This window comes from Pristis pectinata, chromosome 6 (genome assembly GCF_009764475.1).
Source record: "Pristis pectinata isolate sPriPec2 chromosome 6, sPriPec2.1.pri, whole genome shotgun sequence".
NCBI lineage: Eukaryota > Metazoa > Chordata > Chondrichthyes > Rhinopristiformes > Pristidae > Pristis > Pristis pectinata.
The window spans coordinates 88,772,210-88,790,316 of record NC_067410.1 but is presented as its reverse complement, the minus strand read 5'-3'; the positions used below and the strand labels follow the sequence as shown (position 1 = coordinate 88,790,316).

Genomic DNA, 18,107 nt, shown 5'->3' with positions numbered 1-18,107 from the left:
GCCAATCAATAAAATAACCTCACCTGATCCCCCAGCACTGAATCCGCAGCCCAGGAGGGCCAGGCTATTCAAACACACACTCAAATACATTTTAAATGCGTGTTGGGGGTTTCTACCTCCACCACTCTTTTCCCCCAACCAGTCTCTGGATGGGAATATTTTTGTCAGCTTCCCTGTTATCCTTCTTATCAATTACTTAAATTTGTGCCCCATAGTTGTGACCCCTCTGCCAATGTAAACTTAATGTATACTTTCTCTAGTCCCCATTTGAACCTGAATTAATTCTCCCTTTGGTTGTCTCTGTTCCAAAGGAGACAAGCCCATCGTATCCGTAATAAGTAAAATGTTCCAATCCTGGCAGTCTCATCTTAATTCTTCCTTAAGCCATTGCACATCTTTCTGAAGCTTGAGGGGAAAAAAACTGGCCACGGAATGGTTTTGCAAATTTGATTATACATTGCATGAGCAAATATCATCCCTTCTCTTCACTGCTTCCATGAGGAGCCTTGAGATACTTTTATATATTAAAGGATCTTTGTATTCGTAAATTATAGTGGTGAATAGATTTTGCAACAATCCACTGCAATAACTCGATTGTTATTTAAATCTCTGAGTATTTTTTTGTTGGCTTTCTTCAGGTTTTACTAAATGTGCATTTCCTGTCTGGTTGATAAACAACAGGACTCTTAGCTTTTGCTTTTATTATTCACTCTTATTGTAGCATTGCATTTTCTTTGCTGTATCTGGCATCTCTGGTTTTATTGAATTTATTTCTTATGGTGATTTGACTTGGCTGAGAATACTTCACCACAGAGCATTCAGAAAGACAAATGTATGAACCACTTATGACACAACTGTCATTGTTCTGAAGTTGAATTGAGCCCCTACTGGGGGAATAAATTTGTTCATATTTACTTTTTAAAAATTGGTAGCTTTGGGGCACAATATATAACATGATGAAGTCTATTACCTAAATGTCTGACTAAACTATTGACTTTGGAGACAACACATAAAGTTCTTTTTGTTTATAAAGATTAAAATTTACAATCAAAAGTAATGGCTGTATAAATCATGATTTTAATTTTCCTCATTCTAAAAGTGCATAGCCTTTCCTTTATCATATTTTCAGTTCTGGTTTTATGCATTTTTGTGAAGGCTGTTCCTGTTAATTCAAAGTCTGAATAACTTGAAAATTATACAGTAATTTGTATTAACACAATTTAAATCAAACAGCACTTGAGGCTATTTATGCTTGAAAGGAATTCAAATTAATAGATAATTCGAATGAAGTGACTTTGAATTAAAAGAATTAAAAGAATGAACTATCTTGCTGTTACATTTGAAATGTCAGTCAATTACCATTCTCTTCCAGTAATATAGAATAAATTATTTTCTTGCAAAATAGAAGGCTGATATAACTTGTTTTTCCCTTTTCTGAAAAAAAACATATGGCCCCTACCCTTGTATTTCCCGCCCAGTGTTTTGTAACTCAGGAGGCAACCTGCCTCCAGGTATGTACGTATTGATATATTTGAGAAACAAAGCATATTGGAAGGATACTGTTCACACAGTAAAATGTCTGTCCTCTACATGTTTCCTAATGTTATTGCTCTGGAATTGTTAATGTGTTGGGGGTGAGATTGTGGGGGATAGGGCAAGATCCAAAATTTCATGGAGCAGCTTGTTTTTGCTCCAGTCAGTATTATTCTACTGCCCTTGAACAATGCATATTTAATTTGTGGAACACATTACAATAGGTGCTCTTCAGCTAATTTGTTAATTTTCAAATTTATTTTTTCTCTTCTCAGGCCAACCTTCCATTATTTCACTTGGCATACTTGCGTGCTGGGGATCATTGGTTGTGGAATTATGATGTTCTTGATAAGCCCAATATATGCTTCATCTAGTATTGCATTCATGCTGATACTGCTGTTGGTCCTTCACTATGTATCACCCTCTAGCAGCTGGGGTTATATCAGCCAAGCTATAATATTCCATCAGGTAAAGTTAACTGTTATAGGAACTGTTGTGCGATGATGACAATTGTGCATTTTAAGCATTTGTTTAATAGATTTATTAACAAACCATCATCAGTGCAACTGTACCTCTGATCAAATATATTTTTAACAGAGTTAGCTGAAATCTATTGAAATCTGTAAATACAACTATTTTCTTTGCCAAGGTCGATACTCACTTGTTGATGCAAAAATACAGGCAGGTTGCAGCTGTAGTTAGCTCCAAAATATTGCAGATGGTAATAATCTGAATCAAAAACACAATGTTGGAAGCAGGCAGTATTTGCAGAGAAATCTTTCAGATAAAGTTTTATCAAGACTGATATTCTGATAGATTGTTGTTGACCTGGAATATTAATACAGAAATAAACTGAAAATTGGAAAAATTTGCATGATTTCATTACACCAAAATATGCAAAAATATTTGCAAATGTACAACAAGTAAGTTTTCTGCTGAAGTGAAGATAGTTAAGCAAGTGTGCCCTCACTGATAAGGGTTAGACCTTCTTGGTTGTCCATTTGGAGAAAGAATTCTTTTTAGCAGTAACTATTCCAGGCTTCTGTCTCATCATCTAGCTGCTAGATTAACAGCAACATTCAGAGGGATAGACAAAATTAAATGGTGTTTTACAAATGCTAATATAGATATAATAATCCACGTATGCCAGATCATTGGCAGTGTTCACATTGATCGCTCACCAAATAAATGCAAATTTCAGTGAAATCCTCCCATGTGAAGGTCAAGATCTCTAAGGAAATGGCATTTAACTGCAAAATGTAAGTATAAGGTCATCATCAAAGGAATGTAGAAATATCTCATGATAATTAGTCCAAATTTACAAATGTTGAATTCACAATTGGAGTCAGTTTTGATTTGCATTTCACTCAAGAAATAGATTTTTTGCAGTTTATTCTGTGATAAATATATTTATGCAGTACAATTCTGAATCCTGTAACAAATGTTTATGTTTGCAGGTTAGAAAATATCTTCTCATGCTTGATGTCCGTAAAGATCATGTCAAATTTTGGCGCCCACAAGTTCTGCTGATGGTTGCCAACCCTAGAACGAGTACTCAACTAATATGTTTCGCAAATGACCTAAAGAAAAGTGGATTGTATGTGCTTGGTCACGTGCAGAAAGGAAATTTGGGTAGGCAATGTTTCGCTCTTAATTTTTCCAATTGAGTTCTGAATTGAGTCAGTCTTTTGAAAAGTTCATGTTTTCTTCAATGTTTATAGTGCACGTAAAAAAAAATTTCATATAATCTTACCACACAGTCATTTTGCCCATTATCCCTGATTACCCAAAATGCTGTTGATATTTTTTTCAACCATTCTTTTCAGTGCATTCCAGACTATCATAACCCATTGTATGAAGTTGTCAATTTCCCTCTGCTTCTTATGCCAGTTACCTTGAAATTGAATCATCTGGTTCTGTCTTAGTAGAAGCAATTTCTCCTTACTTTGTCATGGCTATTCCTGATTTTGAACACCTGGATTAAGTCTCTGCTCAGCCCTTCCTTGCTTCATGGTGAACAATCCTAACTTTCCTACTCTTTCAAATTATTGCAATGTGAAACACCTTATTTAAGTTATTTTTTGACTGAGGAACTGCAACTTTGGCTTTAATGTAGATTAGCAACAGATAAAAGCTGCAGTTTCTCTATTTTGAGCCCAAGAGAAAATCTCTCCTGTATTTGTGTGATATTTTCTATACCAAATGATCTTGTTCTCTTTGTGATTGAAAACTTTAGGTGTATTCTACACTCATCGCTTAACCTAATGAATTTAGCCTACAAATTGCTTGCTGCAACTTTGATATTTCCTTGCTACTAACATTCTCTAATACACGTATTTCTCTATAACATGTTCAATTATTCATGCCAGGATTTGGCTGAAAGTTTACAAACACATTGAACCATTTAAAGTGACTCATTTTAAACTTGGGCCACGGTTTAATATTTGTGTTACCCAGCTTCCTGATTTTTTTTCTTATCTGTCATTGTATTAATATACTAACAAACAATAGTAATTTGTTTTGCATATGTAGATTCACTTATATTTCAACATTTACAACAGTACCTTTTTCTATCAATTCACGTGCAAGAAATTATATTGTCATAGCATTTTACATCACCAAAGAAAACCATTCAACATTATAGACAAGTCATTTTCTGAAACAGCTGTGAACTTGGGTATAGCTGTGACTATACCTTGTATTTCAAATATTTATCAGGATCCAAAAAAGTTTGAATGAATTTTGCTTCTATCATTAAAAGTGTATAGTAATTACAACAAAATCACAGACCATTAAACACAGACCACTGAGCACATTTAGCTTCACAGTGTTTACTCTCCATTCAAGCAAATAGTTCCAATTACATTTACCCACTGTGTTCTCATATCCCTTCAATTCCTTTTTCAATCATCTATCTGTCCAATTTCACTTAGTTGCTTCTGGGGAAGAACAAAACTGAAAGGAAGTTCCATGTCCTCATTGTTCTGTTGCTGATTCAAAATTCAGAAAAAGTCTTTTTGACTTCAAACGACAGATCAATCAGTGGAAATAATTTTTCCTTATTTACTTCAACAGTTTTGAAAACTGCCACCAGATTTCCATGACTTTATATGTTCATGTGAACTGCCAAAGCCTTCCTGTGCTTCCTTTATAATCAGAGCCTCTCTTCCTGATAGCTTAATTAATTTATTTCTTTACTAACCCTTGGTTTTAGCATTCCTTCTAAAGTGGGGAGTTCAAAACTGAACATAATATTCTATCTGTGGCCAAACCAATAATTTATGTAAATCTGATGTTATCTTTGTCTTGGTACTTTATGTTCTCTTTTAAAAAATAAGATCTATGACATGTTTTTACATAGCCACGTTATTTAGTGCTCCTTTTAAATGTCTGTCATGGGCAAGATTGCCAACAATCCTATATTGTACAGGATTTCTTGCACCTACAAAGAATCTTGGCTGACTATATGATTTTTTTTCCCCTGTATTGCCAGCAGGGAAGCTGGGGTCAGGGTGGGGAATCCCTTGGGGCACAAAATACCACAACAAAAATGTCTGGTGGCTGAGTGACACCAGAGGATAGGGAGGGCGGAGGAGAGGCCGCGGACGGGGAGGGCGGAGGAGAGGCCGCGGACGGGGAGGGCGGAGGAGAGGCCGCGGACGGGGAGGGCGGAGGAGAGGCTGCATCTAATAAAGCAGGGACGTGCCTCTCGAACAAATTGGGGCAATGTATTATGGTGCTGCCTGGATCGAGGCCCATGGTAACTGCCATGCAAGAGCTGGGAGATATCTTTAACTCGTTGAGCTCAGCAAGGCAGTAGGATCCTGTATTAATTTGGCAGAGAGAGGCAGTCAGGCACCTGCTGCATTACAAACAAGGGAAAAGATTCAAGCACTGACAAGTACGGAGTTAACTGCCAATGGGCTCTTGAAAGATCTGGCTCAGGGGAGGAACGAAACAACCAGGTAAAACCTCATCATAACAAGCCCTGTGCACAAGCCTTATTCTTGGGATACTTTGTTGGCAACCCTAGTCTCAACAGTCTTCTCCTTTCAAGGTTGCTATTTAGTGGGTGAAGAAAACATTCTCCAAGTAAATATGATATCTCATTCTGACAACCGATTTAATATTATTTCTACATTTGCACTCAAGGTGCACATGGAACTTTCAGTTAATTGTGTTGCCCGTTTTTAGCACACACACATAGATACTAAGGATAAGCCTCCTTTCATAAGACCAGGTGAGGAAATCACCTATCCCAACTTTGATTTTTTGCAGTCATCTGTTTATGTGTCTCGGCTGAAAAGCATGCGTTAACAATGATTGTTTGAGCCAACTTGTATCCTATTAAAAAATGAAGGTGACACTTCAGAAGATACCTGTTGAAAATCCAAATGCATTACCTGCACTTCCTTAAAGAACTTGGAAATATATCAAATCTCATTTGTATTTTACAAATTGATCTGGTTATTGTTAATTAGCCTTATAAGGACGTCAATTAGTACTAATAAAGTTCCAATTTTATCTCGTTGCCAGCTCTAGAATTTAGGTTGTTTGGTCAAAAGTTACTAAACTTATCCCAAATGTCTGACCAGAGCTGTTACATTGGGATGCTTGTTATCCTCTGTACAAGTTCCATATCCAAGGGAGTTTGTTTATGGTTAACACCTCTACTATTTATTCTATCTTTCCTCCACTCTCTGATTCACACTGTTGAGGTCTGGTAACTTTCGTAGTGTGTTTCTTATTCTCCCCTGCATCTAAGATTGCTTATTGTTTCACCTTTTTGACTTTATCCTTAAACACCCCATTGCCACAAACCTTTGTGAATGGTAAAATACTTATTTAATATCCTTGTGCTTATGCTGTCCAAGATGACTTTTCTGGTCTGCAACAGAACATATTTTTCCCTTGGGCTATTCCATTACTTTTCATAGATTTTTAAAGTCATTTTTCCACAAATATTTATACATATTCCCTTCTTCTGTATTTATGTTCTGTGATACATGCTCCAGATTTGTTTTAAGTATCATTTCTAAATTACTTTTGCATTTTAATGGCTGTTCTCATTCAGGTAAATATAGCTTTGTGGGAATGTGTCTAGTTTTTAAATCCAAACCATTTCCTGTTTGAAAACTGTTAATTCCTCGGCCACTGTCTCATTCCAGTTTTTCTTTCCAGTTCTTCTGCTGGAGGCTCTAATCCTAAATCTAATCTAAATCTCTTTTAGCGTACTTTCTACCTGCAGCTTTGTGCATTTTGTTCTGTCATAAAGATTCATGGACCCTCTGCTTTATGTTAAAATCCAATTCACAGCCAAACGTTGCAGTACCTTTTTGTTGCCAATAGATTCAAATTCATCTGTGGTAAGAACTCCAGTATTTCATAAGCAAAATACATCAGTTGCTGGTAATCAGGTCTTTTTCTCCATAGATGCTGTTTAACCAGTTGAGTATTTTCTTGTTTTCCTCCAATGTATCAAGTCTATTCCAGAGATAACTTGGTGTTGCAGATGTGACCAAGAGACTATGGTTCACAAAACTGTAATGTTTAAGAAAACCAAAATAATTTTCCATTGTAATATATAAACTATAATGATATTTTAAAGATCAAAGTTTGAAATGCCTTCAACTGCAATACACATAATGGAGCACTTACCAGAGGCTTTGAACAGCCACTTTACATTTTTATTAATAATCAACTGACAGAACATTATGACCTTGAAACAGATATATGATACGGGTTTTAGAGTGATTGTGATTGCCTCACTAAGCGTTAGTCTTTTTCTTAACTATAGTATGTTGTTAAGGAAAATCCTTCTTCAGCCGTGAATCATAAAGCAATAAAACATTTTGTTTGCATGATTCTATTTTGTGCGAGTGCCCTGAGATATATGTAGGAGGAGACAAATTTGACATGAGTATGGCCACACATCCAAGTGAATACATAATTCTGAAACAGAGTGAGAGAAATTCACATTTAATTGCTGGCTCTGAAGGTGTGCACAAGTATTAGGCAGCTGCTATTAGACTTGTTAAACACATAATCAGTTTCATAGACTTCAGTGGATCCATGTGTAGCAGACACATGTTTAGCACTCCCAGCCAAAGACACATTTCTCCCACAAAGTATTTCAGATTTTGAGTTGATATTCTGTGAGAAATTTCCAATTTTGAAAATGCCTATTCCTAATCAAAAAGCAGGGTTGGAGATTACTTGGCACTTGTTCCTATCAGCTCATCAAAAGAGAAATGCAGTTCATCCCACTATCCTGCTCTCTCTCTCCACAGCCCAATAAAATTTTTCGATATCTCTGAATTTCCCATTTATCACCTTTTCTCTAAGAAAAACAAGTCCAACTATCAATCTCTATTTTCAAGCATCAGCAAAGTGATGGAAGGTGTTATTGAAAATTATTATTCTCCATTAACTTGCTCATTGATGTTCAATTTGGTGACCAGATACCGGTCACAGTAATGTAGCAGTTAGCATAACGCTATTACAGTGCCAGCAATTGGGGTTCAATTCCCACTGCTGTCTGTAAGGAGTTAGTACATTCTCTCTGTGACTGCGTGGGTTTCCTCCAGGTGCTCCAGTTTCCTCCCGCATTCTAAAGACATACGGGTTAGTAGGTTAACATGGTGTAATTGGGCGGTGCAGGCTTGTTGGGCCGGAAGGGCCTGTTACCATGCTGTATAAATAAAGTTTATAGCCCTAGACCTCATTACAGTCTTGATCCTAACATAGATGAAGAGCTAACTTTGGAAGATGAGGTGCGAGTAACTACCCTTAACATTATAGATCCCTGATTAAAAACTGAAGTCAGTGGCATCAGAGGGAAACTATCTCCCTAGACTACTGTGAGAGTATCCCCCAAATCTGTGACCTCTAATGCCAAGGAGAACAAGGGCACATGAGAATGCCACCACCTGCAAGTGCTCCTCCAACTTGCACACCATCCTGATTAAGAAGTATATTGCTAGTCCTTCTTCATCACTGGATGTCTGTCCTGGAACTCTGCCCAACAGCACTGTGGAAAATATCATTACCAGAAAGTCCACAGTGATTCAAAAAGACTATTCACCATCAACTTCTCAAGGGCAGCTAGGGGTAGGAAATAAATACTGGCCTTGCCATTGAGGCCCAGATCCCAAAAAATAAATAAAATTTTAAAAGCATATTATTTTGTCAAATAGCTTGAAATTTCATCAAGCACTCTTTCTTTTAACAAATTTCTGTAGACTATCAAATTAATATTCATTGAAAATTAATTTTGTCTCTACTCCTGGCTACCTGATTGGAAGCCTTTTGCTTATATTCTTTCAAATTTTCTGAATAAGAATATAATATCTGAATTTCTTCAGTCCTTGGGTACTACCATATATCCAAGAATGATTGTAAGATTCTGGCAAAAACCTTTGCTGCTTCCATAAGAACATATGAAATAGAAGCAGAAATGTGCCATTTGGCCCCTTGTGCTTGCTCTGACGTTCAGTAAGGTCATGACTGATATTTTGACAGTGCCATTTTCCTGTACTAATGTCATTTTCCTTGATTCCCTTAACATCCAAAAATCTCTCAATCTTCCACTTTCGCTTTGCACAGTAACCTCAACCTCAACTGATTAGGGACAGCCAGCATGGCTTTGTGAAGGGAAGATTTTGCCTCACAAGCCTGATAGAGTTCTTTGAGGAGGTGACCAGGAAGATTGATGAGGGCAGTGCGGTGGATGTGGTCTACATGGATTTTAGTAAGGCGTTTGATAAGGTTCCTCATGGTAGGCTTCTTCAGAAGGTCAGAGGCCAAGGGATCCAGGGAAGCTTGGCTGTGTGGATTAGGAATTGGCTTTCATATAGAAAGCAGAGGGTTGTGGTGGAAGGAGTGCCCTCGGATTGGAGGGCAGTGACTAGTGGTGTCCCGCAGGGATCGGTTCTGGGACCTCTACTTTTTGTGATATTTATAGATGACTTAGATGAGGGGGTGGAGGGCTGGGTTAGTAAGTTTGCGGACGACACTAAGATCGGCGGTGTTGTGGATAGTGTGGAGGGCTGTCGGAGCTTACAGAGGGATATTGATAGGATGCAGAGCTGGGCTGACAAGTGGCAGATGGAGTTCAATCCGGAGAAGTGTGAGGTGGTACACTTTGGAAGGACAAACTCCAGGGCAGAGTACTGGGTAAATGGCAAGGTACTTGGCAGTGTGGAGGAGCAGAGGGATCTGGGGGTTCATATTCACAGTTCATTGAAAGTTGCCTCACAGGTGGAAAGAGCAGTTAAGAAGGCGAATGGGATGTTGGCTTTCATAAGCGCGGGATTGAGTTTAAGAGCCGCGAGGTGATGATGCAGCTTTACAAAACTCTAGTTAGGCCACACTTAGAGTACTGTGTTCATTTCTGGTCGCCTCATTATAGGAAGGATGTGGAGGCGTTGGAGAGGGTGCAGAGGAGATTTACCAGGATGCTGCCTGGATTAGAGAGTATTGAATATGAGGAGAGGCTTAAGGTGCTAGGGCTTTATTCACTGGAAAGGAGGAGGATGAGAGGAGACATGATAGAGGTATATAAAATATTGAGAGGAATAGATAGAGTAGACAGTCAGCACCTCCTTCCCAGGGCACCAATGCTCAAGACGAGAGAGCATGGCTTTAAGGTTATGGGTGGGAGGTTCAGGGGAGATGTCAGGGGGAGGTTTTTCACCCAGAGAGTGGTTGGTGCATGGAATGCACTGCCTGGGGTGGTGGTGGAGGCAGATACATTGGACAGGTTCAAGAGCTTGTTGGATAGGCATATGGAGGAATGTGAGATGGAGGGATATGCGGGAGGAAGGAGTTAGGTAGTGTGAGGGTGGTTTGATGGATGGCACAACATGGTGGGCCGAAGGGCCTGTTTTGTGCTGCATGGTTCTATGGTTCTTGTGAACTTATCGTTCTAAAGCATCACTAGTCAGCATGCTGGCTGTCCCAACTGTTGGGTTGCTCACAGTCTCCTGAGTGATGTTATTGGGCATTTATGGTTGGTGGGAGCAGGGAGGAGTAGAGGTGGGAGGGGTATATTTTATTGACTGTGAAAAGTGGTGCTTTCATTCAAAACTGTTGGTAATCACCGGTCTAGGGAGCTCTAACATGGGATGCATTCACTTTCCACATTACTAGGAAGAAGTCTTAAGACAAGATATGGCTGCACTATCTTGTTGAAGGCTTTGCAGTGCTTATTTTCTGTTCCATCTGTCATTATTTCCAGTCCATCAGTCATTTTTCAACCTGCTGAAATTAGTCCTCCAATTAAGTATTTTTACCTTTGATAGTTTATAAACTATCAACTAAATAATATTGTCATTGTTGCTCCCCAAATACTTTCCCAATGAAACTTGCTCCTTCATTGCTTGGAATTATCAAAAACTTTCTCATTGGGTAGATGCAAATTGATCTAGACAATTCTTTTGTGCACATTTCAGGAATTCCTTCTATGTGTCAATTATACTTCTGAATTTCTAAGTGACTATTGAGTTATTTAACCCTCCCACCCTCACCCCCATCACATCTTCAAAAGCAGCACTCTATTTTCTGAAATAAACTTCTGTCTCTTTCCCACTATTTTGGTGCTGTGCAGTCCACATATAACAGTATACTATTTTCTCAGTTCTATCCAAATAGAATCCTTGCTGTTTAAACACATCATTCAGTTCCAGGAGCATAATATTATTTTTGATGAACACCCCCCTTCCATTTTTTCCTCCTCCTCCTCCTGAATGCACCATGCCTTACCAGCCCTCTCAGCGCTATTTGACATTGAATTAATTTGTTCATTTTTTGAAGTAACCCTTAAAAATAAGCATTTGTTTATCTGAAATAACCACAGGGCAAATAATCATTTCAAAAACAAGAAATTTACTTTCATTACCACATTGCAATTTGTGCATAACCTAGCAGCATATGAAACTGTCTGTGCTGATTTATTATGACAGCATGATGTATGCCATTTTTATTGCTGAGCCAGGTTCTACAAAATTGCATTTGTTTAAAATATATTTTATCATGCAGCTGATGCTTGATAACTTGATTTGTGAACAGATATAAATCCAAGTTTGTTGTTATTGGGCATATTTTATCCTATATATTACATAAATGGTGGTCACTCTTATTTGAGAGTTCTCTCAAATGGCAGGTCATAGGTTGTCCAGCTTCAACGGCATCTTTTAGTTGGCAAACATTCAACATCATGACTGGGAGACTGATATGTGTTGACAAGATGGGAATGGGGGTTATGGATCTTGAAGATTAGCAACTCGTCTTCCTTGATTTGGTAACCTGAGTAACAATCATTCAGAGTACCCAAATTCAATTCAGTGTGGAATATTTACCTCAGTAGTATAAAAAAGCAACAGTTTATATTACAAGATTTGCCCAATGTATTGAAGCTCTGCTGTTGTCAATTCAGTGCCTTACAGCAGCCAGTAAATGCAACCATTAATCACCTGAGTAAGACAGATAATTCAGCAGTAGCCAGGAGGAAGCAGCAATTCCCATCACAAGTTTTCTCATTTATTTTAAAAACTTTGCATCATTCCAAAAGTATTTATCAAATTGTCTGTTGTATACATATAAAATGGCTGTATGATTTCAGTTTGCATTTTATTAGTGGTATAAAGATTTCTGTCATTATCAGTATCTGGATAAATATAGGATAAATAAAAGATTCTATATAAAGCAGGTGAAATTAACTTAAATATGCCTATGTTCTGCTTTTTAGATGAGATGCCTTCTGATCCTCTTCAGGCACAGTATGATTCCTGGTTAAGCTTGGTTGATGCACTGAATGTAAAATCATTTGTCAGCCTTACCCTCTCTGACTCAGTACGTCATGGAGTTCAACATCTTTTATTCATCTCTGGTCTAGGTAAATAAAAAAAAAATCAATTCATTTTTAACAAATGTTCATAGCAATTGTATTTATTCTTGGGTAATCAGTTAAGGCAAACCTGCAATGATATTTTCATCATAGTGCAGTAAGATCCTGTCTTTATGTTGTCCTGTTTTGTAGGTGGAATGAGACCCAATACTCTTATCCTTGGTTTCTATGATGACTGTGTTCCTGAGGATGGTTTACAACAAATTCCAGCGTTTTCAGATAATAATCCTTCTATCAACAGTGATGAAGACTCCAGCCTACTGCCTCATTTTCCTCCAACCAGACATGGTTCCTCTCCCAAGGCACTGTCAGGCAGAGAGTATGTGGGCATTATCTCTGATTCCATTAAAATGTTAAAAAATGTTTGCTTAGCCCGATACTTCAACCAGCTGAACAAAGCTGATCTGTTCAATCGCAAGAACTGTGACGTCTCCATAGATGTGTGGCCGCTCAATCCACTCCGTCCTGACAGTGCTAATTATGTAGATACTTGCAGTTTATTTCTGTTACAAATGGCATGCATTCTTAACATGGTACGTTCCTGGAGGACAGCCAAACTACGTATTTTTCTGTGTGTTGAATCCGGGAACAGTGCTGGGGAGCATGAGAAAAAATTAAAACAGCTTTTAGGTCAGCTACGTATTAAAGGTTCAATTAAACTCTGCACTGGGATAGTGTTGCTGCACTACATTGGCACAAGCAGATGCCTCAAGCGAGTTAACGATGAAAGTAGTTTTTGTAATAATTTCCCATCAAATGCAATGAAATCTCAAATGACTATTTGATAGCTGTAATAAGATGATTTTTAGAGCAGGACACCCATCCTGCAATCCGCTTTCTATATCTACCACGGCCTCCTGCAGACATTACTCTACATGAACGGTATCTGGAGCAGCTTGATATCTTGACCAGGGACCTGGGACCCACGTTGTTAATTCATGGAATTAGTGCAGTCACCAGTATTGATCTTTAGATGATGCATTTTAAACCATTGATTGCGATGGTTAAGAACAGAGAAGTTAATATGTCGCTAGTGAAGGTGCAAGATTGGGAAAAGGTTTAGTTGTACTGTAGAACCAAATTTTTGAAACTGAACAGAAGGATTGAGGTCTGTAGCTCTGACATTTTTAGTAGTTTGCTTTTTTCTTCCTGATCTTCCTACTCATCAAAATAAAGCAAAGGTGTTATCCACTGTATCCATCCACACATCCAGCATTTCTAGATTTGATGAAGCCTCATAGGAAATATTCTGAAAAGGGGCTTTTAAACCTTACATCAAATATGAGTTACTTCTACAAAGTTCTATTACGCTTCCATAACATGCAATGAAAATATTCTGAATACTAAAAGTTCACAACCGGCTTCCTCCATCTGATATGAACAACTTAAGTTTTATATATCAGGAGAAATACCTGATCTTAGCAGCAATAATCTCATACTTTTAGTTGGATTATTGTTAAATTTGCAGGTAGCTTCCTGTATTCTGAAACTGGATTTTTTTCCACAAATTGTGATTGAAACATTTTAATATGAGAAATAGGAGGTATGTTGTTGAAAAATAGTCTGAGACAAAGTGCATACTCAAAATGTATGGTTAAAATATTTTGCAGTGAAGGAAACGGATGCTAGATTTAAAGATCATGCCTCTTGGTTTTACATTTTTAACGGCTCTTTGTATGCTATCATTTTTGCCGTGACATTTTGACTTTTTCAATAATCTCTATAAACATTTAAACAGGGTTTTGTTGGTCACTTGTCAACGTATAAATTATACTTTTTGATCTGTTGATACAGTTTTGCCAGTTCTGTATTATCAGAGCAATAGGTTTGCATGTATCACAGTGGAGGTTGTGATTGCAGTATAACTGACAGTAAAATAAAGCTGAAAACACCAATTAGCCTCCACTTCCTATAGTGTTTTTCCAGGATTTTAAGTGTAGTTTAGCTGAGCATCCCGAGTTTTATTATTATAAATGGGTGCACAAGTTTATTGTTCATCCTCATTTTTTTTGATATATCATTGCAAATAATACAAAATAAAAAAACAGAAATCCTGGAAATGCTCAATATGTCAAGCAGCATCTGTGAAGAGAGTAATGAAATTGATGTTTCCATTGTGAAAAGTTAGAAACGGAACAAGATTTAGTTGCAAAGAAAGTGGAGGGGGATGGAGAGAACAAAAGGAAAAACTGAATGGCACAAGTGGTTTTACAAGCCAAAGGAGGGCAGTGAAGGTGAGTTTATAAGGTGTGTCTGGTGGAGGTACCAGAAGAGGGAGGGGAAAAAAATAAATGCTGGAATGTGAGATGCAAGACTGGAATGACTGAGCATCTGGAATTGTTGAATTCAGTGATGAGTCCAGATGGCTCAAAAGATGAGGTGCTGTTCCTCAAGCTTCTGTTGGACTTTAAAACAGTGAAGGAGACCAAAACACAGAGATAAGAGTGCAAGTGGGACAGAGAATTAAAACAGGAAGCTCAGGGTCATGCTTGAGACTGAATGGGGGATTTCTGCAAAGTAGCTATCCTCTCCTCGGCTGCTTTTCCCAATGCAGAGAAGACCAGATCAAATGGAGTATAATAAATGGAAAAGTGTGTTTTGATTTCTGGGCAGCAGGAAGCAAGGAGGTAAAAGAGCTGGTGTTGTATTTGCTGCATTTGAAAAGGGGAGTGGGTATTGGTGGGAAAAATCAGAGAGACCAGAATGCTGAAAGGGGAGGAGAAGTAGTATTCAGAGCCAATGATGTTTAAGAGGTACCAAATCAGAGTATGATTTATGTAGACACAGTTCAGGTGGAAGGTATGCACAAGGGGGAACCCTATCCTTGTTTTGAGTTGGGGGATATTGGATGATGACAGATGTGTGTGAAAGGGACAGATGTGTGGGAAAGGAACAGGAGTGGAGAGAAAGCCACAGCTGAGGAGAAAGGATGACATATCAGAAGCACTGGTTCTCCTGAATGCTTCTAGCATTTTTTGCTTTTCTTTTGATATTTCTGGGTGTGCCAAAATGGTGGTGTTGGAAATAATTATTTTAGGATCAAATAAAAATGCAGGAGGCAGACTTCTGAGGTGGTTGGTATTGTTTCAGTGACCACGTTAAGTTACGATCAGCCATGATCTTATTAAAAGGCAGACCAGGCTAATGGGTCAAGTGACCCACTCTTGCTCCTGATTTTTTTATGTTTGCATCAGCTGTACTTAGCTTTGGGTGTAACCTTGCTATTTTAATTTTTTTGCAACTAGTGTGTGATTTTTTTTATATATATGTATCATGAAGTCATTAGACCAGATAGGTTAAACTGCAGCCAATGAATAACACAGCAGGTTTATGACTATGACATATTAAATTTTTAATTTTTAAGCTTTATGCTTACAGCAGGTTCTGTACCAATTGCAAAAATACACTTTTTATTTACACCTTTCAGTGACTTCTGCACAGCATAAATGTGTGGTTCAGGTTAACCTCCACAAAGCCCTCAGGTGTCCATCACGGAACCAGAGAGCTGACGAATAGAAAAAATCCGTTTCTGGCAGGGGAGTCTATTCTGAAGGGTCATTAATTTAAGATCATCAGTGAGATTTGAAATAAGAGGTCAGGCATGGACTGTTTTGCTAAAGGGAATAATTGAGCTCCAGACCATTGCATATTTTAATATAAGAGTGGATAAATATTTGAAGCAGAGTTAGTTGACTGGAAAGAGCAGAGCAGTGAGTTTAGTTTTGGATTGCTCTGGCAAAAAACTGATACAGACACAGCATGTCTATTGAATGGTATCGAATGCTGCTGTGAATTCTGGTTTATGAATTGAGAAATTACTGCCAACTATATTTCTGGTGCGTCCTTTTACTGTGAGAGCCATGTTACTTGGCTTTGTTTCTTAAGCATTTAGAACCTGAAGAACTTGGTTTGCTTAAACTGACAGGGGTTGTGCGTTGCTAGGTGTTGGATACTCTGGGACTGCATTCTGATAAAGGGAAAATTACAACAGTCATTGTGGTTGCTTGTTGTCATAATCTTTATGACATTGCAAGCTCCCATTGGGGAATCATGGATTTTATCCCAATCCAAAATGAGAGCAATAGAAAAAGAATATATTAATGTAACTGCCAAAATCTCATAACCGGTGTTAAAATATAGACTTTCATAAAATGATCTGAAGTAATAGTCCAGTCTATCAATATATACAACGCTATATTACTCAATAACATATTAAAAATAGCACGTACTGCACAGTCCTGAGAACCCAATGATGAGCAATACAATAAAAACAATGGGTTTTCACAGAAAAACTCTCTGCCTGCACTATTTTTGTTAGTTCCTATTGCCTGCATTTGGCATTTTTAAAAGATTTTTTAATGAACTGCATTTGGAAATCAAAGTTAGGGAGAACTTCAAACATCTAAAGTGACAAAACTTTTCTAAACAAAGTTCAGCTTTACATAAATAACCCGTGCAGTCGTACTTAGTCCAAAATATAACCATATATCCTAGGTTAGAAAAAATGTACACATGTAAATTGAAATGGAATATATATTTAAAATCATCCTACATACCCTATTAAAACATTTGAAGATACGGGTTTCTTGCTGAAGAAAGAATGCATTTAGTATTTATATTCTACCCCATCATTATTAAACAGGGGCCCCTTAACACATTAATTTTAATAAGGTACCAGCAGTGCATGTCATTCTGATACTTTCGTAGAAGACAATTGAGAATTAATGCTAATGTCACTGTACAAGTTATTGATCTTGATCTTTGCCTCGGGTTATCTTGTTTAGTTTCAGAGTTGTGTACATGTTAATAATTCATTTGCTGGGATATTAATACTGAAGCAGGTATTCTGTGGTGAGCATGCAGAAGTATTTTTAATTGACTTTTTTGAAGCATCATAATTCAACTTTTTATTACATTGATATTCTATAACCATCTTTCATATCAAAATCATACCCCTAATTCAAGAAGCATTAAATGACACCTGAAAACTGGCTCTCATATAAAAATCAATGCCCATCTACTCTCAATAATAAGCGACTTAATTAAAAAAAACTATTTCTACAAGTTTGCTTCAGAATGTCTGTTTCATCATTAATATCCCAACAACTGAATTATTGATAGGTGCACATCTCTGAAAATTAAGCAACGTAACCTCATTCTACCTAGAGTCATAGAAAGATACAGCACAGAAACCAGCCCTTTAGCCCACTGAGTCCATATGGACCATCAACCACCTATTTACACTAATTGTACATTAATCCTGTTTTTTTTAAATTCTCATCAACTCTCCCTGGATTCTATCAGTCCACTGGACACAGAGCAATTTACAGTGGCAAATTAACCTACTACACCACATGTCTTTGGAATGTGGAAGAAAACCGGAGCACTTGGGGGGGGGGGCGGGAGGGGGGTGCTGGTGGTGGTGGGGTGAGGGTGGTATGCCATGCAGTCACAGGGAAAGCATGCAACCTCACTCATATAGCACCTGAGGTCAGGATTCTCTGGCACTCAGAGGCAGCAACTCCACTTGCTGTGCCATGGTGCTGCACTCATCAGTTTCTCATCAGTAACTTTAGTTTTCTGCCATTAGCAATTAGAATGCATGAGTCTTTCATGGCTAAGAAATCTATAGATTGAAATCCTGTTCATACTTTGTTAAAGCATTGAC

General features: G+C 37.8%; 1 protein-coding gene across 1 annotated transcript in view; it reads left to right on the top strand.

The window, feature by feature from the left end:
• The window catches only part of zgc:153039 (uncharacterized protein LOC767698 homolog), an 83,857-nt gene extending 66,040 nt beyond the window's left edge, over positions 1-17,817 (top strand). The window contains 5 exon segments of the mRNA XM_052018532.1: positions 1,809-2,001; positions 2,991-3,165; positions 12,281-12,427; positions 12,572-13,198; positions 13,201-17,817. Coding sequence (XP_051874492.1) covers positions 1,809-2,001; positions 2,991-3,165; positions 12,281-12,427; positions 12,572-13,198; positions 13,201-13,412 — 1,354 coding nt within the window. The 3' untranslated portion in view covers positions 13,413-17,817.
• The last annotated feature ends 290 nt before the right edge of the window (positions 17,818-18,107 follow it).